Source organism: Achroia grisella, unplaced genomic scaffold (assembly GCF_030625045.1).
Source record: "Achroia grisella isolate CSIRO2021 unplaced genomic scaffold, CSIRO_AGI_Agris_v1 utg1360, whole genome shotgun sequence".
Classification (NCBI taxonomy): domain Eukaryota; kingdom Metazoa; phylum Arthropoda; class Insecta; order Lepidoptera; family Pyralidae; genus Achroia; species Achroia grisella.
This window is the reverse complement of record NW_026712626.1, coordinates 3059646-3084238: the sequence shown is the minus strand read 5'-3', so window position 1 is coordinate 3084238 and position 24593 is coordinate 3059646. Positions and strand designations below refer to the sequence as shown.

The following is a 24593-nucleotide window of genomic DNA, read 5'->3' as shown; positions in this document are numbered from 1 at the left end:
AGAAGGGTTGGGAAGGGGGTCAACAAAGTGTGACATTGTGTGACAAGGTTTGGGAAGGGCGTCGACAAAGTGTGACATTGTGTGAGACGGTTTGGGAATGGGGATCGACAAAGTGTGACATTGTGTGACAAGGGATGGGCCTTTCCCATGTCTTGTCAGGACACTTGATACGGCAAGATAAGCACTGAATCACTGGCAGGAAATGCCAGGATTGGTATATTCAAAAGCGCTAATATCAGGCTACTCGAACAAATACTCCAATAGACTACTGCTATTGAGTAAAAACAACACATACATGATGACTAGGGCCCTCACAGGACACTGCAAATTAAACAAGCATATGCCAAAACTAGGCCTATGCACGACAAAAATCTGCACATTTTTCCAAACTGAAGAGGAAACGCCACTACACATCCTATCTGATTGTAGCCCACTCATTCATAAACGAAATATCTCCTTTGGAAAGTATACACTCTTTCCCGAGGAGATAAAAACCATCGCTCCTAAGAATATCCTTCAATTCTTGTCCCTGACGGGTCTAGGTAGCAAACTCTGAAAAAGGGCGAGCACAATAGATCTATGTAGGTCGTACTACATGTGCTGCAGGCACCTGATAATAGCCCAAACAAAAACAATAAAAATTGATGGAAAATAGAGGAAAAGAGGGAGAGGGAAGACCAAGGCACAGCTACATCAAGCAAATTAAAGACAAAATTGGAGTCATGTCGTATCAATTTAAAGAGCTTGATGGAAGATCGTGGATAGTGGCAAGAGCTGCACCGACAAGAGCGTGGTTCATCAATGAATGAAAAAAAAAACAATGCAAAAATAACTTTCTCTTAAATATGTCAACACTTTAACTAAGGTAGTACATATAACATTAAGTTATAACTAGTTTATATTTTACTGTAACTAATTATATCATTTACATAACTTAATTGTACAACTAAGAACCTAAAATTAAAAAGCTTAAAAAAATATAATACAATAACTAAAATATATTATTAAAAGGGGTCCCTTTAGGCAACGTTCCGTTGATACTGGCAGCGTTCCCTCTTTGAATGGCTAGACTAATTCTTTGTCCGAGGTAGCTGCCAGCTCTTCGGTCTTCTGTGATGTCGACTTACCTTTTCGATATTTCTTTGAAAGTTTGGTTTTAGTTTTAGTTAATTTACCTCCTTATAATCTACTCTTACTGATATTATAAAAGCGAAAGTTCGTAGATGGATGTTTGTTACTCTCACGCAAGAACTACTGAACGGATTTTGATGAAACTTTACAGTAATATAGCTTATACATCAGAATAATATATAGGCTATAAATTTCACGCGAGAAATCACGATGGGGAGGGGATAATGTGGATTAATAACCCCATCGCTAGCAATAATGTACCTTATCAGGTTGACCTCCACAAAGTTTCCCCTGGAAACCATCATATTAAATTCCTTGTGAAGTTACCATGATGGGTTAACTGACGTCATTCAAAACCTTTTTTACGTAATTACATAACGGCCTACCTGACGGTAAGTGGTAACCACCGCCTATATAATCTGAAGCCCGTGATACGGCACTCTCACAAGCTATAAAAAAAACAACTAGTCATCTAACAAAATTACCACAGATTCTAAATATAGTCTATGTATGTAATTACTAATGTTGGCTGACTTGTACAGCATAGTCTGCATGAGTAAATTTTGTATACAAGCAACAAACAAGCATACGGCCTATCTGATGGTAAACGGTTACCGCAGCTTATGGACACCTGAAATACCTCTAACTTACATAGTGCAGCTGTAAAAAATGCAACACAAATAGGGGTGAGATTTGATAGAGCAATTACAGGAGTCATTCTATGACTCTTTAATGAAATCAGTTGAAAATATCTTTAATCTCAATATCTTTTATATCTTTAATTGACTTTGCTCAATAAATATGATTTAACAGATGTAATAAACTAACAGAATAAATTAATAAACTTACGTTAAATCTCGTTCATCAACAGAACCCTAAATTTAACGTAACGTGTAATAAAGAAACCAAGTAACAAAGGCGTACTAGTCAGTGATCATACAGACTTCTTTGTGTAAACAATATTACATAGTCACAGAAAAAAAATATAATTGTAACCATAGTCTAATTTTAATTTATTAATAAAATAATACTGGCCGTTGATATCACCAATATTATATAGCTACAGATAAAAAATAATAAGTGTAATCATAGACTAATTTTAATTTATTAATAAAATAATACTGGCCGTAATATAATATTGTAGTCACAGATAAAAAATATAATTGTGAGCATAGACTTTTAATTAATAAAATAATACTGGCCGTTGGTATCACAGATTAATAGGTGCTGGTAGAAAAAAATGTGCAATGTGAATACAGATAATAAAACGGACCGTTTCGGCGGGAGATTTCCGTGTAGACTATTTTTGAGGACCGTCTTTCATTGTTTTATGTGCGTTTTAAGTGCTGTGGTTGTGACGTGGGGATGCTGGAGAACTTTCACGATCACTGAAGAGCAAACAAAGAATCTGGATATTGCCAGTTTAAAAAATTACGTCCTATTTTTTTTTACTAATTGGAATTATGTAAGTATTTTAAATTATTTAAAATAAAATTTTTGACGGCCTCTATGGTGTCGTGGTTTGGCACATCCCTTACTTCCGATGGTTGCGGGTTCGATTCCTTGCATGGCGCAAACATTTGTATTAATGAGTATATTATGACAATTTTATAACACTTAAGTTTATAAAAAAAAATGAGAATAACCAGTTTCCCGTCCGTTGAATGTAAGTATAATTGCGCGTAAACAACGTATGACCTTCATGTTGTCTTGGTTCTGTGAATTAATCTTAAATATCAATAAACATGCTAAATTCATACTAATAATATAATCTCGAAGTGTGTCCGTCTGTCTGTTCAATAACCTTTGTAACTATGTGTCCACGACTTCGTTCGCAACGAATAGAGGACGAATGAGGAATTTCCATTTCATCCCCTATTTTAGTTTACGAATTTTACCCTAAGGGGGTTAGGGTAAAATTCGTACAAACTTTGAATGTCATATTCATAGTCAAAAGCTTTTGAAATAAGTTTCAAGCTTCTAGCATTAAAAATGACTGAATACTTCCATAGAACGTTTCATCTCCCCTTACAACCCCTTACAACCCTTTCTCATGGTCTAGACTATCTGTATACCAAATTTTATTTAAATCGGTGCAGTAGTTTTGGTGTGAAAGCGAGACAGACAGACAGACAGAGTTATTTTTGCATTTTTAATATTGGTAAGGATAATAATCTCAGGACAATTCACACATATTACGTACTTAACACACTCAGACCAATATTTAGCATGTAGGAAACAATATATATATATTCGTATCAGTTGTCTAGTACCCATAACACAAGCTTTAGCTAGCTTGACTTGGGTCTAGATGGCGCTGTGTGAATTATCCTGAAATTCGACGAAGACGTATTATAATTGATTTATAACTTCATTACTTGCTTGTAAATGGCGCTGAAGTAGCAAAATGTTGATTTTTTTTTGTCTTATATAAAAAAATTTGCTACGCACCCCGGCTTCGCACGGGTGTACATGTATTATATATATAAACCTTCCTCTTGAATCAGTCTATCTATTAAAAGAACCGCTTCAAAATCCGTTGCGTAGTTTTAAAGATGTAAGCATACATAGGGACGGACAGACAGCGACCGCGACTTTGTTTTATACTATATAATGATGATATTTGATTTTTTTTTAATAAAAAGTATCCTATGCTTATTTTAATACCTCTGTGGGGTCGGTAATAATTGTTACGTAAATAAAATAGACCCTCAACAAATAATTAATATACTGACCTCCAAGAACATGTGTAAAAAATTTCATGACGATCGGTTCAGTAGTTTTTGTGTGAAAGAATAATATGCTTCCCTACTTTATATAGATACATGAATGTGGATGTAATATTATATTATCTGTGGTGGATGGTTATAAAGACTGAGGGAGGCTAAAAAAGAGATGGATGGACTGTGTCAAAGATGATATGGTAAAAAATGGAGTAAATAACTAGATGACTGCGAACAGGGATGAATGGAAGAGAAAAACATATTACGTCGAAGTAATTAATTGGATAAGGAAGAAGCTGATGATGATAATTCTTATATATATATATATTACATATGTTATCTTATATATAAAATTCTCGTGTCACAGTTTTCGTTCCCATACTCCTCCGAAACGGCTTGAGTAGCATATTGAGTAGGTCTGAGAATCGGCCAACATCTATTTTTCATCCCCCTAAATGTTAGGGGTAGTCCACCCCTAAATTTTTTTTTATTTTAAGATAAAACAACGTTCGCCGGGACAGCTAGTAATTTATAATATTAGTAAGAATTATAACCTTATTCTAAGGATAAGGTTATAATTCTAAGACCTTCGTAACACGGCACTGAAGCCTCGTGTCGAGCCGACACGTGTCTCTAATTAAATATAAATTGATATGTACATGCAAAAAAGGTTCGTAACAATGAGTTAGTGATTATACATTCAAATTTATAGGTTGTTATTGTTGTTTAGCCGTACAAGTATATCTTGTGTTTGAATTATGAAGTTTTCATGATCATAACTTAGATCATGCAATGTATAGATACGACAGATACAATCAGACAAAAGACAGAAGCGTGTAGTCTCAATATTTTTATTGGCAGGTAGCTGTTGTAATAAGGAGTAACTTAGACTACTTTTATTTTAAAAAAATGAAGTTAGTAAATTTAGACACAAGATATAAATGCAAGGCAGGGTAAATATTTTATTTATTATGAAATAACTATCAGATGGCAATTGTGAGTAGCTTTGACGTGGTCTAGTGTTTTGAGTAGTCATGCTCACTAAAATGTCCAGACTTGTGGCGGCGTGGTGGGCCGGGTCATTGGGCTCCCTAAAATATGGTCGAGCGCAGTGATAGCTGGCTCATCCGTCATACTCGTGAACGGGTGCTGCTTGTAGGGACTGGTCTGCTCTAATCACTATGACTGATTTCCTCTTATTAATTGTTTAACCAGTTGTTAAGTATTCAATATTTTTTCTATTTGAATGTATTTAATTAAATTAGTGCTAATTGATGGTTTGTATTCACACACTTAAACTTAAAAATGTAAAGTAATAATAAAATTATTTAAAAGAGCAACACGCAAGTTTCTTGCTCGTTCTTCTTGTGATGAGACAGCTTTCCGAACGAGCGGTAGATTAAAAAAAATGTAATGACTATTCAAAAGTGCTTCAATGTAAGTTTATTTGAATAAATGATTTTCTATTCTATTCTATTCGTATTAATTTCCTCTGGAGAGTGAAAAGAACAGATGTGTCCAAGCTGCTCCCCCATGCTGTGGTCTTGGCGGGGCCCCGTATAAAAATGTATATGGGGGCCCTTACGGAGAGTAACGATTTCAAATAATAATAATAATAATAATAATATATTTATTTGTCAGAATATGGTATGTACAATGGTGGTAAGTATATATAATATATGTTTCATCATATTCTGCTGTTTCCAGCGTACAAATATTAAATCAATCAAGTCATTATAAATTCTAAATATTACTCATTCACAACAACTTAAAAAGAATAAAATTGCATTAAATTAAAAGAAATATTTATTCTTCGTAATTATTTATTTATTTATATAACTTCAATGCACAAAATACCAAGGTAAAAGTACATATGGCGGACTTAACGCCTTACGGCATTTTCTACCAGTCAACCACAGGTTGTGCAGAGAAACTGTAGGCGGTGCAATGTGCAATACATATACAAATACATACAATATATATAAAGCTATAGATAAATATGAATAAAATACATACCTAAATATACCATATACACATCATATAACTTATACATACATATAACATACTTAATAGCCTGACAATGAAATAGCAACAGCAGATAGAACATAACAAAGAAAAAAAAAAACAAATTCAGCAACTATAACATAGAAAAGATGTAAAAATAACAATGAGTCACGCAAAAAGATAAAATGGAAAACTATTCTACATAATAGAAAAGTTATATGCTGGAATAGTATTCCCGCAATTTACGCTTTAAAGAAAATTTACTCGTGGCGGTCTTGATATCAAGGGGTAAGTCGTTCCAAAGTTTGATAGCCTGAACGGCGAAAGAATAGTGGATGAAACCGGACAAATGAGCCGGTATAAGAAGTAAACATTTTCTGGTCGTGCGAATAGAGCGAATGGTGTTGTCCCCATGGAAATGAAATTGATTGCTAATGTAATCAGGAGAATTAGAATCATATAGAAAAGAATAGAGAGTACATAGCATACGAACATTTCTACGATAACGGATAGGTAGCCATTTAAGCTGTGAATTATATGACTGTCAGTTTTTTTAATTTTTACAAACAATTCAAATTAAATATACACTCTCCTTGCCTATTTTTTGGGAAAATTGATTTATTAAATATATACTCGATGCGAGATAAAAATGCTTTTAATGACTTTTGGCATTTGTGAAATTAAAAAAAAATGGGAAGTTATTTTTTGTAATATAACAGTATATATGAATTTCCCTTGAAGGGTTAAAAAAAACTTATCTTATTTAAACAGCGCTCGAGGCTGAAGGCAACCGTTTATGTCGAGAGTGAATACAGATTGACTTGGTATCTAGGTTTATCCAACTTTCAAGCGAACCAGACGCTGACCCAGCAAGGTGTGGTCGCCAGGGCAGCATTATAGACTACAGAATCAGAGTATAACAGTACGCATGATAGGGGCCCCTGTGGCCCGGGACCCCGTGTCATTGATACGGCAGATATGGCGGTAGCTACACCTCTGATAAAAGGACATAGTGGTAACGTAAGCATCACATGGTAACGATCCCGCGGACGAGCTGGCAAGGAGAGGAGCTAGTATGGTGGTAACAGCACGTATTTACCACTACCCTTAGCAATTTCGAACTTCGATTCGCCAAAGATCTTCTAAGATACAAAACCAAACATTGAAACAAACGACTAATTGCATAATCAAAAGTGGCAATTCTAATAGCAAACCTACGTTTAACAAAACGCCTACTGAAATTAAACAGGCAAAACTTTAATATAATGATAGGGATTATAACGGGCCACTGTCCCTTAAACAAACACTTGAAAATCCACCGAAATACAAAACCACAGATGGAAACAAACAACTGATTGTTAACAATCAAAAGTGACAATTCCAGTAGCAAACCAACGATTAACAAAACGCCTACTGGACTTAAACAGGCAAAACTTTAATATAATGATATGGACAATAACGAGCCAATATCCTTTAAACCTTTGGAAATCCACGAAAGTACAAAACCAAACATGGTGACAATCCACTAATTGTAAATAATAAAAAGTAGTATATATATAGCAAACCACCGATTAACAAAACGCCTACTGGACTTAAACAGGCAAAAGTTTAACATAATGATAGGGACAATAACGGGCCGCTGTCCTTTGAAAATCCACCGAAGTACAAAACCAAAGATGGAGACAATCCACTGATTGTAAACAATCAAAAATGGCAATTCCAGTAGCATACCAACGATTAACAAAACGCCTACTGGACTTAAACAGGCAAAAGTTTAATATAATGATATGGACAATAGCGAGCCAATATCCTTTAAACAAACACTTGGAAATCCACCGAAGTACAAAACCAAAGATGGAGACAATCCACTGATTGTAAACAATCAAAAGTAGTATATATATAGCAAACCACCGATTAACAAAACGCCTACTGGACTTAAACAGGCAAAAGTTTAACATAATGATAGGGACAATAACGGGCCGCTGTCCTTTGAAAATCCACCGAAGTACAAAATCAAAGATGAAAACAAGCCACTGATTGTAAAAAAATTAAAAGTGATAATTCCAGTGGCAAACCACCGATTAATAAAACGCCTACTGGACTTAAACAGGCAAAAGTTTAATATAATGATAGGGACAATAACGGGCCGCTGTCCATTGGAAATCCACCGAAATACAAAACCACAGATGGAAACAAACAACTGATTGTAAACAATCAAAAGTGACAATTCCAGTAGCAAACCAACGATTAACAAAACGCCTACTGGACTTAAACAGGCAAAAGTTTAACATAATGATAGGGACAATAACGGGCCGCTGTCCCTTGAAAATCCAACGAAATACAAAACCAAAGATGAAAACAAGCCACTGATTGTAAAAAATTAAAAGTGACAATTCCAGTGGCAAACCACCGATTAACAAAACGCCTATTGGACTTAAACAGGCAAAACTTTCCGGGCCGCTGTCCCTTAAACAAATACTTGGAAATACAACAAAATACAAAACTGAAGATAGAAACAAACCACTAATTGTAAACAATCAAAAGTGGCAATTCCTTTAGTAAACCAAAGATTTCTTAAGGGTCGCTGTTATGTACGGGGGACACGAGAAATCGGTCTGTTACGCACTACTTTATTTGTTTAATAGTTAAGCGGACGCAGCCACCTCTACAACTACTTGTTAACATACTTATGGTATACGCACATTGCATATACAAAAGTCGCCAACGTCGCACGGCCCTGGTGCTTCAAGCGTCCATAGGGTACGGCAGGGTATGCGAACCTTTATTTTTTTTTATTTATTCATTTATTTCAGATAACTAGGCCCATGTTATAAAATAAGGTATTTATAATAATACTAACATACATATAATATAATATTTAAAAACTAATACAATGATATTGTCTGTGTGATCATGGCACTGAAGACGGCAATCTGCCACGGTAGCGCCGATACACCACACCTTACGGCCAGTAGTCCTCTTTCATGAAGGTGGGCAGCAAGTCGGTGGGGACCAGGGCCACAAACGCTTTGAAACTTGCGTTGTGACTCGACTTCAGCTGCGTTACCCTCAATGTCAGGTTACTCTTGGTACGAATATAATCGACAATATCCTGCTCCTTAGTGGCGTAATGTAGACGGGACAGGTACATTGTCGTGGTCGGTGTAGCAGCACGCAGCAGAAAGTTGGGCCCAGTGAGTGCAGTGCCACAATGATTCCTATTGACCCTGTTTGTGCGCCTCTTCTTTTGTACCACGACGAAGCCATCATCGTCGCGGTTGCCAGTGGCAGCACACGTAGCGTCAATGTTCAGTGCCGTTTTTGGCACACGCCGCTGTACTGAAGCAGCCGGTTTGCTAGCGACGACGGCGGCAAAATCTCGACGCTGTGGTTGCACCGAGGATTTTGTTAGCGCTGCTTCCACATGCAGCGGTATCGGCGCTCACGAGCTGCGGGCGGGGAGCACGGGGGACGCGGCGACCGGCGGTGACACCACATCTGGTGACGTCAGTGTCGTCGCTGAAACTGCTGACTCCGCCGTGAACGCATCGCGGCATGCCCCACGGCGCGTGTTCATGTTCGTAGCGTCCACTTCCTTGCATTTATGCATCAACGTGCCATTTTTTCCAAAAAATGTTCAATGGAGTCATTGACGTGCCATCAAATAATTTTGACTTTCGAATTATTTGGAATATAATAATAATAAATACATACTATCAAAACTCTCTATGAAATAAAGTAAACAAAAGAGGTACATTTTGGATTATTTTCATTACACGCATAAATTAAATTACTGTAAAATTAGTGTGACTTCTGTTGCTGCAGGTTAGACGACAAATAATTTATGTCAGGCTTGTACGATGTTACTGTTAGGTAAATGCATGCTGAACTTGATTCATCTGTCAAACGGTTTCTAACCGAGTTTTTAATGTTATTCATTTCTGAAAATAATGACTCGCAGGTATAGGTAGGTGGAAATATTGTTAAAATAGCATGAGCCAGCTTCTTCAAACAGTTTTATGATCGACGACGTGCCCAAAATATTCTGTCGCGTGCCGTCAATGGCACGCGTGCCATTGGTTCGCCTATCCTGGGCTACGGTAACCGTTTATCAGATGGGCCGTATGCTTGTTTGCCATATCGAATCGAACTGACGGTAGATTTGACATATCCTAAGATCTGTAATAGACCTACACTGATAAGGTTATTTCTATTATATTTGTTGAAATATATTGAATTTCGCACAAGGATATTTTTATATAACTAAAGTAAATTAACCAGTCACTTAGCAAAACATGTATTATACTTGTTCATACCTAATGACGTAATGGTTATTGTTTTTAACATATTCGCCATTATCATGTAAAAAGAGTCAAGTGTGAGTTGGCGCTCAAACCGAGGGTGCTGAAATTAGATTGAATAGTTAATATTTACATATAAAATTTACGTGCATGCATAAAGCTACTATGACGTAGGCATCCTCTAAGAAAGGATTTGATAAATTCCACCCCTAAGGGGATAAATTAACGGGAGCGAAGACGCGTGCAACAGGTAGTCTTTATATGTAATAGTTACATGTCACGTTGTTTGTCCGCGATAAACTACTGAACCGATTGCAAATTTCATTTGCACATTGTATACAATTTGATCCAACTTGAAAGATAGGATAGCAGCTCAATTTATAGTCGCAATATTATTTTATTCAAGAACCTTAGACAATGCAACGTGTGGCCGGGTCTGCTAAAAATGTGAATGTAATTGTATAGTATATGTGGGAAAGAGAAGGAAGCATTGTCGTCTCTAGCGCACACAGCTGGCGTCATGTGGGCTGGGAACGGCGATTGAGAACACTGGTGTGTTTGATGGACGGTAATTAGGAAGATTAACAATATAAATCGTATATTAATATAATTTATTTTTACTAATTAACAGAGTTTACAGTTAACAAGAGTATGGTGGTAACAGAAAAGAGAGTTTGCCATAAAAAGGGTAAAAATTACAATTATTATCTAAGTGTTACAATAACAAAAATATCATTAGCATCTTCACTCTTAAATTTTATAATTGAATAAATAGAATAGAATTTCGTTATTGAAATAAACTTACATTTAGTTACGTTTGATGATTCTCTCTGATCTGATTTATTTTAATGAAGTAATTCTTTAAACAATACAAAGTATTGCGTAGATTATAAAATCTAAGGGAATAAACAGAGGAACGACTACCCATACAGACGACTTTGAACAAAGTGTAATACGGTATTTTAAAATAATGCACCCTATAACAATCGCAATTTAATAGTTTCTGAGATATAAGCGCTGTGACAGTCAAATAGGTTCTATCTATTTAGTTTTTAACCCTGCAAAAATATCAAAATATACATATAAATTAGTAATATTTTAGTTTCGGTAAAACGTGCGGGAAGCACTCTCACTGTCATATACATCAATATGTCTAGTAACGGGAGATGTGTTGAAAAATATAAAAAGACGCATCCCAATCGGAAACAGGAGCGTGCGCACCTACCGTTTCGATTGCTGTTTCATTTCGCGCAATGTTTAATGAATCTATCGACTTGTTATTACGGAATCTTTTATATTTTATTGGACGTGTCCGATGCAGTACTAAATAGTACGTTTTTGCTAGAAACACTACGATATTCGGAGGCGTTTGTTACCTTTTGGAATTTTGTGAGTATTCCACTATTATTTAGAGAGCTCAGATAGTTTAGATCGACAGCCTCGGCGGTAGCGGGTTCTAATCTCCGCACGGTACAAACATTTTGTATTCATGCATATGATAATTTGTATTGATTTGTGTGATTTCTATATATATTATGTATGTAGTACTATGTAGTTACAAAAATGAATGTATTTCTATGAGTTGTTAAGTAAGCTTAGTTTAAGACTAGATGGCGCTGTGTGACTTAATCCAAGATTATTATTCTTATTACTTAGCGATAGATACTAGTAGCAGTTTGGCAAAATCTGAAGCGGAAATGCCACTACACATCCTATACGGTTGTAGCCCACTCATGTATAAATGTAATATCTCCTTTGGAAAGTTTACTCTATCCTGAGGAGATAAAAACATCACTCTTAAGAAAACCTTCAATTCTTGTCCCTCACCTATCTAGACAACGAAATTTGAAATAGGGCGAGCACAATAGATCTATATAGGTCACAGCACATACAGGTACAGGTCTTAGCACATGACAATAGCCCAAACCCCCCTAAAAAGGGGGGAGAAAGGGGAGTGTTAGTAATGTGGACTAATGATCTTATTGCTAGCAATAAGTCTTATTGCTTGCTTATTGTACCATGTCAAGTTGATCTCCACGTGGCTTCCTGGAAAACATCGAGATAAATTCTTAGTGAATTTGTCACGATGTGCTAACTGACCTGACCTCATGCTCATCTTATCATCCTCCACTGGTGCCCCGCCAGCGTGATCCGTAAGCGCAGGCGGGTGCACCATTACATTATCACCCATAAAAAAAGTAATAGAAATAACTAGAGTTCTATAATCAGATAAAATCATTATATATTCTTTATTGCACAGATAATACAAAGATATTATAATTTAGAGACAATGTGAGCAAAGGTGGACTTATCCCCAGAAGAGATCTCTTCCAGTCAACCTAAAACAGTGGGATATGTGGTACTGAGTGGGTAATAACTGGTGTAAACAAAAAAAAATGTCAAAACCTAGATACTAAATAAAATTCAAATAACTAATTGTAAATCATTACATATTATAAAACAAAGTCGCTGTCGCTGTCTGTCCGTCCCTATATATGCTTAAATCATTAAAACTACGCAACGGATTTTGAAGCGGTTTCTTTTAATATACAGAGTGATTCAAGAGGTTTATATGTATAATTATTTTTGTATGTTAAATATACAGTGGGTTGCCAAATTAATAGGGACAGTCACGAAATATTCGTTTTTTGTAAAACATTGGTCTATAATTAATTAAAAACGTCACTTTAGGCTATAATTATATTTAATAATATCAGACACATATCTTATAATGAATTTAGACTATAATAATTTAATATTTGAACAACTAGAAAATATAAACAAGTACAATAAAAATGATGATGGGAAATTATTAGTATTTTGTCACATTTCCTTTTGCTTCTATCAGTGCTTGAATTCGCCTCGGCATACTTTCAATACACTGTTTAGCACTTTCTTTTATTTTGGGATTGTGAAACCATACATTTATTAATTTTTCAATCAGTTTTACTTTGGTAGTTATGATTTCCTTAGCAATTTCCGCCTTGGTAATTTCCCACAAGTTTTCTATGGGATTCATATCAGGAGAATTGCCAGGCCAAGGTAAAACTGGAATGTTGTGGTCTTCCAAAAATTTGGTTACACTCCTCGCTTTATGACATGGAGCTGAATCGTGCATAAACACGAATTCCTCCCCATTCGGGAACCATTCCTGAAGTTGCGGCAACAGGCGAGTTTCTAATACTTGCTTGTATTGGTCCTGTCTCATGGTTCCCTGGACGATATAGAGGCGCCCAACTCCTTTTGCGCTGATGACAGACCATACCATTATTTTTACAGGGTGTTTAATTCGTTCCACTATGCAATCAGGATGAAATTTCTCGCCTGGGCGCCGCCTCACGAAGTTACTTTTGTTGGCCAGAATTTCAAAAGTTGACTCGTCTGAGAAACATACCTAAAAAAATATAGAAACTATTTATAATTTTTGTAAATATGATTTTATATAACACAAATAAAATTAACCATAGAACTGACCTTATTCCAGTCTTCAACAGTTTTCAGGCGGTGCTCACGAGCCCAAGCAAGCCTTTTCTTTTTCATCGCCTCTGTTAATCGGGGTTTCTTAACTGGACGATGACCTGTCAGGCCTTCCTCTGCCAACCTTCGCTGTACAGTTCTTTTTGAAACACGTATTCCAGATTCCTGTACTATCTGAGTTAAAAATCCAGCACTTTTCTTTCTGTTTTGCAAGCAGATATTTCGAATTTTCCTATCGGAACGTGTTGTTGTGATACGTTTTCTGCCACATTTGCCTTTTCTTTTGGGCGAATGTGGCTGATTTTGATCTAAATTTATTTTTATTTTATTGACGGCAGATTTCGATATCCCGGCCAGTTGTGCTATCATCCTCTGAGAGTGATTTGTGTGTAGGAGAAGGGTTTTAACCTCGGATTTTTTTCTCGGAGTCAAATCTACCCCTCGACCCATAGCCAAAGCTGAAAATATAAAAATAAATTAAAATTGTTCTAAAATCCGCTCCAAAATACTTTAATTTTAATTATAGTAAAATATTACTTACTTGCAGGTATTGATTATTTCACAAAACCACTAAAGAACTGTTTAAAAGAATAATTTACGTGTTTCACTTTTACACGTGTGAACGACTGTGTGTCTCTCCCGTCATTAAAATATATTTCCAAAATAAACAAATCTCTCAGCACTTGAAATTCACTTTGAATTTGAGTTATAGAGACAAGGTGAACATAAAAACATATCAGCAAAAAACTTTTACCACTTAAAAACGTAGTCAAGACCACTTGAAGAACAAAAATTATAAAAAATGTGACTGTCCCTATTAATTTGGCAACCCACTGTATATTCTGACTGTAGCGCAATTGTTTTCGTGTTATTTTGTTGGGTATTGAAATATATTGTTTAAGTTTTTATAAAATAAGTTACGTTTAAATGTAACATGTAATAACTTTACATATAATATGTATTAAATGTAAATAATGTAATACATATATAAAATTATAATATATATAGTAGCAGTGATACATAATAATCACTTTCGGTCCTGACTAGTCTGACGTGTGCTGCGAACTATGAATTCCCATATTACGCGGCCTATGTCATTCCTGAAATCCCGGAATATATTCCTGGTATCTATAGTGTGAAGTCGGTAACTTTCTTATATTTTTTACTGATATTGTGAAACCTATTATTAGCTATACTATTGTTTTATACTTTCTGTTTTTATGTATTGTGTATGCTGTTGGTTAAGAAATAAATAATACACCCGCGCGAAGCCAGTACGAGTAGCTAGTGAGCTATAAAAATAAATGTTCTTTTATTTTTATAATCACAAGGGCAGGACTAACTCTTAAAACATAATGTAATCGCTTAATAATACTTTGCATTTGGATTTGATATTTTTAAATCACTTTTTCGTTCACATGTAGTGACATTGAATTTTAAATGAAGTAGGTGATATTATCCTTGACCTGTTGAAGTAGCTATCTTACGTATGTGCTGCATACTTTGTAACGTCATTGCTATTTAACATAATGGCGATATTTGTAAATAAACTAGCTGTCCCGGCAAACGTTGTTTTGCCTTAAAATAAAAAAGAAATTAGGGATGGACTACCCCTAACATTTAAGGGGATGAAAAATAGATGTTGGCCGATTCTCAGACCTACTCAATACGCTCACGAAATTTCATGAGAATCGGTCAAGCCGTTTCGGAGGAGTATGGGAACGAAAACTGTGACACGAGAATTTTATATATAAGATACAGTAGCTTATTATTCTTAAGAATTATCATCATCTGCTTCTTCCTTATCCCATTTATTTGTGGTCGGCGTAATATGTTTTCTCTTACATTCATCCCTGTTCGCAGTTATCTCGTTATTTACTCCATTTCTTACCATATCATCTTTGACACAGTCCATCCATCTCTTTTCTAGCCTCCCTCAGTCTTTATAACCATCCACATTCGTATGTATCACCTTCCTTAAAATATTATCTGATTTCTATCTAAGTATTCTTAGATTATCTATATATATCTAAGTAATTTTTTACTAAATTTGGCCGCATTTGACCACAATCTGACCTGATTTATTTTCTACATATCTAGTGATTTTCTTTACTGAATTTTAGGGCATTTGACCACAACCCATCCGATGTTAAGTGATGATGCGGTCTAAGCAAGCTCAAATATCTATTCACTCTTTACTTGAAAGATCTAATGTTGTAAGAGGCAGGAAACATTAGCTCTGGGAGCTGGCAGAGAGTTCCACTCCTTAGTTATAATGTATACTTTTTTACATCTTTAGAAATTAGAGATTTCAGCGACCAAAAAAGCTATTGTCTACTTTAAAATACAGATATTTAGACGTGATAAATTTGAATTGAAAATTAGGTTGCTTTATCGATATTAACTCAAGGAAAACAAATTAATTTAAATCAAAAAAATTACAGTGTGTTTGGCACATAACAAGGTAAGGTTCCACCGAATTGAACCCTGGACATGTCTTAGATAAAGAAATAAATAACCTTAAACAATTAACACAACGCCATGTAGTCCCGCAGTAAGCAGAGCTTGTGTTATGGGTACTAGACAACTGGTACAAATACTTAGTTTTTTTTTGTAAATACATATTTAATATACATACAAATAAACAAACAATCACACTTTTGAATACAAATGTTTGCACCGTGCGAGGAATTGAACCCGCGACTATTGGAAGTAAAGCAGTGTGCTAAACTGCTAGACTGCCCAGGCCGTCAGAAACAAAATCAGAGCACAAACATTTGTACTTATGAGTATAATTGTATCGTCCAAGTGTTTTCTATGTATTGACAAAGAAAAGTATTTATGTATTATGTATGGATCAGAGTGCTGACCCGTAAAGGCGACGGATGAAAGACGATTGCATGCAACTGAAATGAGAATGTTGAGGTGGATGTGTGGTGTGACAAGAATGGATAAGATAAAGAATGAATACATTAGAGGAAGTATGAAAGTGGCGCCGGTGTCAGAGAGGTTGAAGAGTAATCGTCTATCATGGTATGGACATGTAATGCGTAGGAACGAGGATAATATTTTAAGAAAGGTGTTACATATGAATGTGGATGGTTATAAAGGCAGAGGAAGGCCGAAAAAGAGATGGATGGACTGTGTGAAAGATGATATGGTAAGAAAGGAAGTAAATAACGCGATGACTGAACTGATGAACAGGGATGAATGGAAGCGAAAAACATATTACGCCGACCCCAAATAAATGGGATAAGGAAGAAGCAGATGATGATGATGTATTGACAAAGTATTTAAGTATTTATATCAGTAGTAGGTACACATAACACAAGCTCCACAAAACCACCATCTCGGTGATCTAGCAGTTTAGCGGCGTCAAATATATAGTGTGTATAAATCTATACTTTAAAGTGAACTATGATTTTATAATATTACTAGCTTTTGCACGCGGCTTCGCTCGCGTTAATTTATCCCCTTAGGGGTGGAATTTATCAAAATCCTTTCTTAGGGGATGTGTACGTCATAGTAGCTTTATGCATGCAAAGTCTCAGCCCGATCGGTTTAAATAGGTTTAAATTTCACAAAGTTTCATACAAACTGTCATCCCCTATTTTATCCCCTTGGGGGTAGAATTAATCAAAATCCTTTCTTAGCGGATGCCTACGTTATAACATCTAACTGCATGCCAAATTTCATCGCCGATTGGCGACTCGTTGGCCCGATCCGTCCAGTGTTTTGGGCTGTGCTTTGAGTTATATATATTCAGATTCTTTATTCTTTATTACTTAATTAAGATTACTTAATGATATTTAACTTGTCCTTTATTAATATGTTACAACATAATCTGAACATTAATCTAAAATTTATGATTCCGATGCTTGCATTTGTATACGTCCAACCTCTAAATATTGCAATTTACATTAATTATCACATAAAAAAGACTTTTATTCAAGGTACCAACCAAAATTGCAAGCTCACAATAATTCCACCAAACAAATTGATAGGACGTGATTGAAAAGCGTTGCAAAAATGAAGCCACTTATGTTTGAACACATGGTTGAGGTAGTGAAGTATAGGAAGATTTGGTTACCAGCATTTTCGGCTGGGAACTGGTTGTGTGGTGTTTACCATTGTTGTGTGTTGTTATGGTATATGTTTGTATGGTTTTACGGTTTTAATATGATGGGGGAACTGCCTGAGGAGATGCTGAGGCATCCTATGGTGCATAACGGGAAGGAATACGCATTCGCATATTTTACGAATTGGAATTTTGTGAGTATATACTTTGCTTTAGAAAATGTGTGACAACGAATATTTTTTTTAAAAATTGACTACACTACACAAGGCTGGGCTTGTGTTGCAGGAACCAGAAGAATATTGTAATCTTACTAATAGCAGTAACGCGACTAAGATTGTGACTATAGATAGATAGATGTTTGTTACTGTTTCATGCAAAAATTTCTGAACGGATTTTGATGAAAATTTACAGTAATATAGCTTATAATAATAATAATAATAATAATAATAATAATCTCAGGACAATTCACACAGCGCCATCTAGACCCAAGTTAAGCTAGCTAAAGCTTGTGTTATGGGTCCTAGACAACTGATACAAATACATAGATAATTTTTTTTTTCGTAAATACATACATATTATACATAGAAAATACCCAGACCGATACAAACAATCATACTCATGAATACAAATGTTTGTGCCGTGCGAGGAATCGAACCCGCGACCATCGGACGTAAAGCGGTGTGCTAGACCGCTAGACCACCGAGGTCGTCTAACTATGTAATGTAACGTCTACTATGAAATAATAAATAGGATATAAACTTTATGCGGTTGAAATCCGAGCGAAGCTAGTAGATCTATATTTGTATTATTTGATTGTATGTTAATTTAAATTTCAAATATAATAGTTAAATAAATTTTCAATTAACTTTCCGCTTATGATTTGATCGTTAACAAACCAAATTAATCGCAAGTATGTAAGTACTATTGTCCACTGTCGGTGTTATGATGTGATTAAGTAACATTAATGATGTAATAGTACTAAGAATATTAAATCAAATCAATTCAGAAATAATTTATTCAAGTAGGACATTTTAGCCGGTTATCAACGTCAAATAGTTTGTATTATAATTTTTCCCTAACGTCCAGTTCAGTATACAGATTCAATCGAGAAGAACTGGTAAGAAACATAACCGAATTTTTTTTTTATTATTAATTTTATTAATCTGGAATCTGACAAACGTTAGTGTCGACGAAGTCGCGGCGAACCTCTAGTCGTAACGTAAATATACTTATAATATGTTTCTTTTGAACAGAGAAGTGCGTAGCGGTTTCTACGTCGATTGTCGCATGCCTACTCCTTGTTGTTAATTAAATATAAGTAAATCAATATTTATTTAAAAGAGCAACACACAAGTTTCTTGCTTATTCTTCTTGTGATGAATCTGCAGTCCGAATAAGCGGTAGAATAAAATAACTTGGCTATTCAAAAGTGCTTATATTAAGTTTATTTGAATAAAGATTATTTCTATTTCTATTTCTTTAGTTAATTCTAATTCAGCTGTAATTAGCTGAATATTCCTATTGTTTTCTTAACAATATAATAACAGTTCTTATTGTGTTAAGAATCGACGAATCGAATCTTATATATCATCATATCAATTGCATCATAGGATCAATTTCATTTATCATTACATTGTTTTACTTTTTTTAATATAACTAGATGGTTTAGCGGTTTAGCACACTGTCTCACTTCCGGTGGTCGCTGGTTTGATTCCGCGCATGCTACAAACATTTGTGTTTATTAATATAATTGTTCGTATCAGTCTGCGTGATTCCTATGTATCATATGTATTTATTTAAAAAATAATGTTTTCAGTATTTACTTTTAAAAGTTACCCATACCCACAGATTATAATATTACGTCCATAACACAAGTTCTGCTTAGTTTGGGATTAGATGGCGCTGTGTGCATTGTTCAGAAATAAAAAAAATGGTAAATGGTAGCATATTGTTATTTCGGAGGAGAGCTAGAATCAAATTTGGACAAGGTTTTTTATTCGATGAAATTTAAATACTTTTTTTCAAGTAAATTTCTTAGTAGATAATCAAGACTTTTTATCGGACTACTCTAATGCTGTTGGCCGTAGCTGGCCTTTACAGCTTCACTGGACGTTAGAGGGCGAGTGCAGATGGCACTCCAAACCCGCGGAAGGACTTATGGAGCGGCTGAAGGCCATCTCCTACCTGACGGATACGACTTTAGTCTGAGGACACCACTAGAGGTTCGAACCTCGGCTCAGGCCGTCGTAATATCGATTCCCGTTTGCATTGGACAGGGGATCGATCGGAGGGGCGCCCGGGGGCGCCGGTGTGGAGCGCCCGGGCGCCCGGTTGAATGCACGATATTGTGTGTTTGAGGTCGTCGTCTTCGCCGGCGAGGACGGTGTCGTGTGTGTGTGTAAAAGTGTGGTCAGGGTGGGCCTCCCTTAGTATTGTTATTTTTTAATTCCATTGTATTTTTATTATACAATAAATGGCAAGCTATATTAGAAATATAGAAAGAAAGAGAACAAGTAATATATATTTTGCTTATTTATGTAATTATATATTTGATATAATTATATATTATTTATATTTTTATATTTCAATATTAGTTTTTAAATTTATTATTATCTCTGATCAAGACGGCGGTTGACTGAACTTAATAGTGTGTTTAACAGAATAAATAAACTAATAACATAAATTTATAAAATTACAATAATACACAATAAAAATAATTTAAAGAAATTTCTAATCCAATTAAAAAAACATTAACATTACCTAATACTTACTAATTACATCGTTATCTGTACTTTGTGTCAATCAGTTGAACAATGTATCACTAGTTTATCTACAGGTAATATCAAAGTAAAGACGTATAAACGCGTGTCTTTAGCCTGAACACGTATTTAAAAAAATAAACATTTACAAAATGGCCGACTGTCAAATTGGAGCGCGGGAAAGTGAATTGACGAAAGTGTTCATATTGAAATTGTTGTTGCATTTGTTGTTTTTAATTCATCATATTATGACAACACTGTTTGGTGTTGTGATTTGTGTAAAAAATTTCGACGTTGATAAGGATTATGTGTATCAACTTTGTGTTTACACACCGGCATATGCTACGAATTGGAATTTTGTAAGTTTGACCATATATATATAGCTAGCTGTACACGCAACTTCGTCTGCGTGGAATTTAACTTGAATTTTTCTAAGATAAAAGTAGCGTAAGTTATTTCTAATACATCAGCTACCTGCCAATAAAAGTCCCGTCAAAATCGGTCCAGCCAATTCAGAGATTAGCCGGAACAGACGGACAGACAGACAGACAAAAATTGTAAAAAATGTTATTTTGGTATATGTACCGTATTTATATTCATATGCATGTAGTAAAAAACGGTTATTTCAATATTACACACAGACACTCCAATTTTATTTATATGTATAGATGTATAGATTGTCTTCATCCTAATCATAGATATTGTAATGTCTAGACAGAGTAGATCAAACGATTCGATATAGCAGTGAAAAGGTTTTTTTATACTACTATATATATATATATATAGATGCAGGGGATCAGGACTGTGATCAGGGATGAATGGATGAGAAAAACATATGTTTTTACATTTTCATTTCTTTGCGGTTTTTATTAACTAGATAGAGTGTTTCAAGAAAAGTTTATATAATACACGTACACCCGTGCGAAGCCGGGGCGAGTAGCTAGTAAGCTATAAACCTACCTATACTTTGATAGGTTTCTAGCTAACTACGCACATAATTCACTATGATTCAATGACTTGACATCAAAACATATATTTACTAGGTGCATCCCAGTATAAAATTAACACGTTATGTGCATCAATGTTGCATTTCCTTAACACGTTGCAACCGCATTGAAATTTTTTCTCACTTGGGGATCACCATTTTTTTATTATTAACTAGCCACTCGCCCCGGCTTCGCCCGGGTGTACATGTATTATACATATAAACCTTCTAAACCCTCCTCTAGAATCACGCTATCTATTAAAAAGGACCGCTTCAAAATCCGTTGCGTAGTTTTAAAGATATAAGCATACATAGGGACGGACAGACAGCGACTGTGACTTTGTTTTATACTATGTAATGATACCTTGTACACAATCTTATATAACAAACTAGCTTTTTCCCGCGGCTTCGCTAGCATTGAATCTATTAAATAACTTCATTATTGGCTGCTAGATGGCGCTGAAGTCGCAAAAAGTTGATAATTTTTTTTTGTTTTTTATAAAAAATATTTATTTTTTTAATTAAAAAGTATTCTATGTTCATTAATATATTCGTTCACCTGCAAGAACATTTAAAAATTTCATGATGATCGGTTCAGTAGTTTTTGCCTGAAAGCATAACAAACATTATTTAAGGATTAATAAGACGGCCTCGGTGGTCTAGCGGTCTAGCACACCGCTTTACGTCCGATGGTCGCGGGTTGGATTCGTCGCACGGCACAAACATTTGTATTCATGACTATGATTGTTTGTATCGCTCTGAGTGTTTTTTATGTATAATATGTATGTATTTACGAAAAAAAATTATCTATGTACTTGTATCAGTTATAATCATTATATTAACTTGGGTCTAGACGGCGCTGTGTGAATTGTCCTGAGATTATTATAATTATATTCTAAACTAGCTGTGACCGCGACTTCGTCCGCGTGGAATTTAACTCTATTTTTCTAAAATAAAAGTAGCTTAAGTTACTCCTTATTACATCAGCTACCTGCCAATAAAAGTCCCGTCAAAATCAGTCCAGCCATTTCAGAGATTAGCCGGAACAAACAGACCGACAGACAGTCAGACAAAAATTGGAAACAGTGTTTTTTTGGTATATGTACCGTATTTATATTCATATGCATGTAGTAAAAAATGGTTATTTCAATATTACAAACAGACACTCCAATTTTATTTATATGTATAGATTTGTATTTAAAATTTATAATTCCTTTAATAGATTCTTGTTTGTTACTTTCATTCTATTATATATCAGTAGTTTATCCTAATATAATTTTTCCATACCAAATCCATTTCTTTTCCTTACCTGTACAAATATAATAAAATACAACACTTACTCCTAAAACAACCGTTAAATTATGTGTGTATGGTATATTTTTGTATATATATATATATATATATGTATTTTATGTATATTTGTAGGAATATTTATGTATTCACTTGTGTATATATATTTATTCATGTTTATTCTATAATATTATTTGCATCGCCAACAACTTATCTCTGCACAACTCATGGTTGCCTGGTAGAAAATGGCATTAGGTATTAAGTCCGCCATATGTACTCTATACTTATATATGACGTGCATAAAAGTTATTTAAATAAAAAAAATATACATTTAATCAACTACATACGTAATACAAACGTGTCACATACCTACATATAGTGTTCATATGGTATTTATCTAATTTCTCTAAAGTAAGTTCAGATTCTAATCACGTACAGATAATATGAATATCAATTTTATCAGATGAAGATCTGTGGAGATTATACAAGATAAGTCGCTTGGTATAACTCGTGCAGAAACTACTACTTCATAATCCCATGAATTCTTGTTCTTCTTCTATTTATGGTATGGGTTCTTACGTACGTATTACGTAAATGCTTTAAACAATCAAATATCCTCACCGTTGCCTCACAGTACATTTATGAAAATATTATGTGTACAAGGAAAAACTTAGATAGTTTCAAGAAACTTAAAGACTGTACAAGTAGAAACTTACGCAATAAAAATAAGTTAATTTTACCTAAATGCCGTCTACACAAAGTTAGTAATTCATTTTATGGTAATTGCGTAAGATTCTATAATAAACTGCCAGAATCTATGCTAAATCTGACAGAGAGGCAATTCAAACTTCATATTAAACAAATGTTATGTAAAAAAGCCTATTATAGGATAGATGAATTTATAGATGATAGCAATATATAGCAAGTATAAGTTTATTTGCGGACAACGGTATAATTTATTTTTCATACTGCTTTCTTGATATTTGATAGCGTAGCGGCTTTTGTATTGATTGCCGCATGCATCCTCATGTAAAGTGCGAATACTGTAACTACCATATAGTAATTTTTGTAGCTGTGACGTGGTCGAGTGGAATGAGTAGTCATGCTCACTATAATGTCCAGACATGTGGCGGCGTAGTGGGCCGGGTCATTGGGCTCCCTAAAATATGGTCGAGCGCAGTGATGGCTGGCTCATCCGTCATACTCGTGAACGAGTGCTGCTTGTAGGGACTGGTCTGCTCTTATCACTACGACTCATTTAATCTTATTCTGTTTTTATATTTGAGCCTAAATAAATTAGTGTTGGTTGGTAGTTTGTATTCACACGTTTCGTCTTGTAAAATGTGAACTTACAAGGATTGTTTAAAAGAGCAACACACAAGTTTCTTGCTTATTCTTCGTGTGATGAGACAGCTTTCCGACTAAGCGGTAGATTTAAAAAAATGTTGACTATTCAAAAGTGCTTAAATTAAGTTTATTTGAATAAATGATTTTCTATTCTATTCTATTCTATTCTTGGTAATTTTTTCCTCAGTGCTTGGTTGTAAAGCAGGAGTTGGCCTTCAGCCGCCATAAGGGTTCCACGGGTTTTTTTATGAATGTTACAGAGTGCTTTCGGGCTATGAGGAACTGAAAAAATTGGACGAATTAACTCCCCCTAGTATGAGTGTGGCGAAAGTATGTGGATGAAAATGGAATGAAGCACTTGCTTGCGCTAACGGTATACGCTGGTGGGGCACCAGTGGAGGACGATAGGATGAGCTTGAGGTCAGGTCAATTAGCACATCATGACAAATTCACCAGCAATTTATCATGATGGTTTCGGGGGGGCACCGCGTGGAAGTC

At 35.0% G+C, this 24593-nt stretch overlaps 1 protein-coding gene across 1 annotated transcript in view; it reads left to right on the top strand.

The window, feature by feature from the left end:
• The first annotated feature begins 2173 nt into the window (after positions 1-2173).
• Positions 2174-24593, top strand: part of LOC131855281 (androgen-dependent TFPI-regulating protein-like) — a 40913-nt gene continuing 18493 nt past the window's right edge. The window contains exon 1 of the mRNA XM_059206531.1: positions 2174-2596. Within this exon, the coding sequence (XP_059062514.1) occupies positions 2372-2596 (225 nt within the window). The 5' untranslated portion in view covers positions 2174-2371. The remainder of the gene's footprint in view (positions 2597-24593) is intronic.